Below are 6,032 nucleotides of genomic sequence, written 5' to 3' on the forward strand. Positions count from 1 at the left end.
CACAGGATTGTTTTGCTCTTTTTAATGTGGAAAAAAATAAATTAATAAAGTTTCTTAAAGGAACAAGTCAAACAGTAAGTCTTACTACTGATACATGGACTTCTATTCAAAAAATTAACTATATGTGCATCACAACCCATTGGATTGATACTGAATAGATTATGCATAAAATAATTATTAACTTTTCTCCAATTATTAGTCATAAAGGTGAAGATATGACAATGTGTATTATTGATTATTTTCGTGAGTGGGGTTTGCAAAAGATTTTCACTGTCATAGTTGACAATAGTTCAAATGATGTGACCGTCGAGAAGTTGTCTGACAAATTAGATGATTGGGGAACCAATTCCATGAATGGTCAATACCAGCACGTGAGATGCATGACTCATATTATAGAAAGATGGATTAAAAGAGTCAGGTATTTCTATTGCTCGTGTTAGATGTGCATTCAGATACATTATACAGTCTCCTACTAGGTTGAGGAAGTTTCAGGAATGTTGTGAAAGTGAAAATTTTGTCAAGAAGTTTTTATGCTTAGATGTTCCTACAAGGTGGAATTCCACCTACTTGATGTTGAGCAGGGCTATTGAATATGAGCGTGCAATTAAAGAATATTCTGATCATGCCGGCTTGTCACGTTATCTTATGTTTGATGCTATTTTAGATGGAAAGCCTGTAGGTATGCTTACAAGAACTGATTGGGATGATGTAAAGAGAATTGCACAATTTCTTGAAATATTTTATAATCTCACTTTGAAGGTGTCCGGATCACTTTATGTAACATCAAATGCCCATTTTCTTGAAATTGGTCAAGTTTCTATTTACTTAAATCGATTAATAACAACTGAAGATGAACTTTTGAGTGAGATGACATCAAGTATGTGGAAAAAATTTGAGAAGTATTGGGGTGAACCAAAAAAAAATGAACAAAATAATTTTCATTGCTTGTGTTTTGGATCCTCGCTACAAGTTTACTACTGTTAGTTTTGTACTTAAAAGATGTTTGGAGATGAAGGGACAATTATTGAAAAAGAGGTTCATACTTATATGAGTTCATTGTTTAATGAGTATGTCTCTAAGTCGGTTTCAAAAGATACTGGTGGTAAAGTTTCTACCTCTTTGCCAAACTCTTCATTCAGCACAATGGAAACTTCAACTCCTGGTTTAGGTAAACTTTTAGATGAAATAAGGAAACATAAAGCTGTAAGTGGAGGTGTAGATTCTAAAACAGAATTGGAAAAGTATCTTGTAGAAGATCATGAAAGTGAAAGATCGGACTTTGATAACTTGGCTTGGTGGAAGGCGAACTCACCTAGATTTCCTATTCTTGCTAAGATGGATCGAGATGTGCTTGCTATTCCTATTTCAAGTGTGGCATCTGAAAGTGCATTTAGTACAGGAGGGCGTATTCTTGATCAATTTAGGAGTTCATTAACTCTTAAATTGGTTGAAACTCTAGTGTGCCTTCAATATTGACTTTGGAGTGAATCGCTTCCTGTAAATGTTGAGGAAGATTTAGATTTTCTCGAGACACTCAAGGAAGGTATGTATATTTTAAATAATTTTATTGTATTGCTTAAGATAGTTAAATAATGTATTAATTGCTTGACTTGTTACTATATATTCTTATTAGATTTTACTAATCTTGGCAAAGAAGCTTCCACCGACGATGTTTGCTAGAGTTTGTTAGCTGCTATGTAAATTCTCCATTTCAAATAATATACTTGTAAATGAATGTGATGTATTACAAAGTTCTTAATATTTTTCTTAATTTCTTCCAGGTTTAAAGCTTGGTAGAAACTATGCGATCAGTTGCATAGGGGTACCTATTTTGACAAAAGATGTCACTGGGAAGATCATTCATGTTGACTTCTTCATGTACAATATTCTTGTGGTCATATTATCACTATTTTTGAGGATGTTTGATGTGATGTTCGATGCAACAATGTAGTTATGGTAGCTTTAGACAACTCTATTCTTCGACATATTAGATGATGCCTTCTTGATTGAGGGCCTAGTAGAGCATCTGGATTACATTGCTATGCCTCTTTCTCACTATTTTGCTATCAAAGAATTTATTCATTTGGTGTTGGCGTATGTGCATATCTCAGTGGTCCAACTTAGTCAAAAGCATCAGATTCAACTTGCCAATTCCTTCTATCTTTCTTATATTAATATATAGAGAACGATCAGTTGCATAGGGGTAACTATTTTGACAAAAGATGTCACTAGGAAAATCATTCATGTTGACTTCTTCATGTACAATATTCTTGTGGTCATGTTATCACTATAGGGTATTCTTGTGGTCATAAGTTAGTGCTCTATTGTACAGTAGCAAGGCCTTAATCGTTAGTCAAACAATATTCTTGGTGGCATACATTTGATCCCTTACTTTAGTTTCGTTGCATGTACTTGTTGACACAATTTTAATGTTATAAACGGCGTTTGTCTTATTTTAGATTCTTTTTGTCCATATTAGTTAGGCATATTTATAGCGATATACTTTCCGTAGAATCTCGCAAATTTTCTTATTGGTGTAATCGATAACCGAATCGATAAGCCCCAAAAATCGATAAATCGAAATCGAAAAAATCGAAACCTTATTGAAATGATAACGATAAGCGTATGTACAAATCTATAATCGATAAGGGTCAAAATCGAATCGATAAATAGAATGCCCACCCCTAGGTGAACGTGGCTGGAACCATTCAAGATACCAAATTCCACGTGATCGAGGGCGACATGAGGTACAATGCCCTACTCGGAAGGCCTTGGATCCACAATATGAGGGTAGTCCCTTCGACTCTCCACCAAATGATGAAATTCCCGATGTCAGATAGTGTAAAAATAGTATACGGAGAGCAGCATACTGCAAAAGAAATGTTTGCGGTCAATGAGGTAACACATATATCAACATTATCAACTTTGGAAAAGTCGAGCATCAAAGGTAAACAGGAAACCAAATAGCAATCACAGCCACCAGCCTCGACTAAATCGAGGAAGCAGGAGATAGAATAAGACGAGGAGGATTTTCTAACCCCCTCAAACCTTTACTGTTCTCGAAGATTCCGATGCCACCAAATCAATAGTCGAAGAGCTGAAACAAGTTATATTGATCGAGTAAATAAAATGTTCGAAGAACAAATAGGTAAGTCAATGGAAGTTTATATCGATGACATGCTAGTTAAATCCTTGTGCCGCAGAGGACTATTTGGCTCAGTTACAGGAAACGTTCGAGATTTTGAGGATATATAACATGAAGCTCAACCCCGAGAAATGTGATTTTAGCGTCGGTTCGGGCAAATTCCTGGGCTTCATGGTATCAAATCGGGGGATTGAGATCAACCCTGATAAAATCAAGTCCATCGAAGACATCACTGTTGTGGACAGTGTAAAGGCGATGCAGAGGTTAACTGGACGGATAACTTCTTTAGGCTGATTCATCTCGAGGTTGTCGGATCGAAGCCACAGATTTTTCTCTCTACTCAAAAAGAAGAACGATTTTGCCTGGACCTTGGAATGCCAATAGGCATTAGAGGAATTAAAACGATACCTGTCGAGCCCGCCACTGCTTCAACCTCCAAAGGCAGATGAGAAACTTTATCTTACTTGGCAGTATCGAAAATCACGGTAAGTGGTGTCCTGGTTTGATAAGAGCACGATACGTAATTTCCCGTTTATTATGTAAGTCGAACCCTAGGAGAAGCAGAAACTAGATATCCACACTTAGAGAAATTGTCACTTGCACTGATTAGTGCTTCTAGAAAGTTAAAACCATACTTTCAATGTCACCCCATATGCGTGTTAACCACTTACCCACTTTGTAATATTTTGCACAAGCCCGAACTGTCGGCCGATTGGCTGTAAAGCCCCGTGAAATTTTTTCTGAAAAACCCGAGATCTCGTAGTGCCAAGTTAGGAATATGTGTTAGAAATTCGTAAAATTAAGCTCGTCGCGGTTCGGACCCTTTGGATTAATATGTGCATTAAACAGTAAAGGAATAATGTTTTTCTAAAAAAGTGTGTTTCTAAGGTCCATTATGCTATCGCATAATAGCTATGCGGACCACATAGTCGCCGCAGAGTTAGACAGTTTGATGGTTAATTTTGAGGCCAACTATGCGGCCAATTATGCGATCGCATAATCAATATTCGGGCCGCATAGTCACCGCATAATCCCCTTGAAATTTTTGCGAGGGGAAGTTCTTCGGTGCATTATGCGAACACATAACAGGTATGCAGACCACATTTTTATCGCATACCCGGGCAGTTTGTTCAAGTTTTGTGGGTCATTTTTGCGGTCCCTTTTGCAGGCCACATTTTCATTATGCGATCGCAGATCGTGTCGGGGATCGTATTTTTCAACTTTTAAAACTTGACCCCATTCCATTAAAAACACCCCCTTAGACCCCTTTGATGCGAATTTCCTGCAAATAGAGTGAGAGAGGAAGTTCTAGAGAGAGAGGGTGATCTTCATCAATTCCCCACTTAATCTTTGCCTAAACCCTTGAAGATTGTCAATTAAAATTTGCTAGGCCTTCACCCTAAGAGGTAAGAACTTGTGCCCTAATCTATAATTTCAAAATTTCTATTAAAATAAGTGATTAACAAGTGGGCTCATGGGTATAGGGATTAATTATCTTACATGCACGAGTGATAATGGGGTATGAGAATATTGTGAGTTAAAAGGATAGCAATTGGGGTATAAGGTGATGAAAATCTCTCACAAGAGGGTCCTAAAATCACAATGCACACTTAGTGCTTGATAATATACTCAAATGAGCTAGAATCTTAATCATGTCTCTAATTCTTGGTTCAATTTGTAATTTTCATAAAATAGATCGAAGTTGCTAGAAAATTCCGAAATTATTGTAAGGATTTAAGGAAAACTCCATTGAGGTATGTATGGCTAAAACCCCCTCTTCTTAGAAATTAAGCTTCCATGGTGTCTGTGCAAATGTTGTAAATCTGAACTTTGCTTGATGTAGTACTTGTTATATCAAATGAATTGGTATTGTGAGAACATATGTGGAAGGTGCGTTTCCATTTGTTTAATGTGCTATTCTTTGTAAAATTGAGATTGTGTGGAGAACATGAACTATGTGCAAAAATGCCTAAATTTCAAGTCGAAGCTACATTGTGATTATTATGCCGAACTAGGTGAATTTCTCTTTATGCTTACAACTTGAATTGCTCTTGTGTGTGCCTATGACCTTAAAGGGCAAGGTAAATGTTGAAAAATGGGAATAATGTGAAACATGAGTTATGGAATGTGGCCTAGTGTCAAGTATAATGTGGTAGTTGTGGCCCCAAGTGCTGATGATCTAATGTATGTGAAACCAAAAATGGAATTGAAATGATTAATGAAAAAGGGTAATGTCTTGGTAAGACGGCCTAACCGATCGGGCCATGATCGGACGCCATGCTATATACGTGGTGGTACTGTGTTGGTATTGAAACTGGAAAGTGAGAATGAAATAGTGATTGAGGTATATGTCTCAAATAAGGCAGCTTAGCCGATTGGGCCATGATTGGACTCCGCACAAGAAAGCGGTGGTACTGTGAATGATGATGCAACAATATGGAATGCCCCAACCTAAAGTTACAAAAAATTGTGTGAAAGCTATGTGAACCCTTTTATTGGATATCTTAGTGATTGTTTGAACTTGTTTAGTCCTTATTATTTCTTTACTCCTGTATGGTTGTTCTTTCTAACAAGATGATGTTTAGTGATACATACTAATACTATTCCATGGTACTAACGTCCCTTTTGCCGGGTGCGCTATATTTTTGAATGAATGTAGGTGGTTCTATAACGGACAATGTTGATTGCGTGTAGCGGAGTATCCTCCTCTCAAAGTCTTGGTGAGCCCCTTTTTCCTTCAAGGGGTTATGTTGTACATCTTTTGTTGCAAATTTTCACTTTTGAGGTATGGTCGGGGCCTTGTTGTTGGCGTTATCATAAATGTCTTTTGTATCCTTAGAGGCTCTGTAGACGTTGTGTTGGTTATGTTCGGGTATTGGATGGGTCT

General features: G+C 37.1%; 1 protein-coding gene across 1 annotated transcript; it reads left to right on the top strand.

The window, feature by feature from the left end:
• The first annotated feature begins 221 nt into the window (after positions 1 to 221).
• Positions 222 to 1,951, top strand: LOC104247982 (zinc finger BED domain-containing protein RICESLEEPER 1-like). Its single transcript, XM_070166165.1, has 5 exons — positions 222 to 371; positions 466 to 877; positions 1,016 to 1,458; positions 1,634 to 1,685; positions 1,782 to 1,951. The coding sequence occupies exons 1-5, from the start codon at positions 222 to 224 to the stop codon at positions 1,949 to 1,951; spliced, it is 1,227 nt and encodes a 408-aa protein (XP_070022266.1).
• The last annotated feature ends 4,081 nt before the right edge of the window (positions 1,952 to 6,032 follow it).

This window comes from Nicotiana sylvestris, chromosome 2 (assembly GCF_000393655.2).
Source record: "Nicotiana sylvestris chromosome 2, ASM39365v2, whole genome shotgun sequence".
Classification (NCBI taxonomy): Eukaryota; Viridiplantae; Streptophyta; class Magnoliopsida; order Solanales; family Solanaceae; genus Nicotiana; species Nicotiana sylvestris.

Excerpts from the sequence above, each read along its gene's own strand:
- LOC104247982 (XM_070166165.1), top strand. The coding sequence starts at position 222 with ATGTGTATTATTGATTATTTTCGTGAGTGGGGTTTGCAAAAGATTTTC. Across the intron at positions 878-1,015 it reads TTTGAGTGAGATGACATCAA|GGACAATTATTGAAAAAGAG; the intron begins GTATGTGGAAAA and ends TTGGAGATGAAG. Across the intron at positions 1,686-1,781 it reads GACGATGTTTGCTAGAGTTT|GTTTAAAGCTTGGTAGAAAC; the intron begins GTTAGCTGCTAT and ends AATTTCTTCCAG.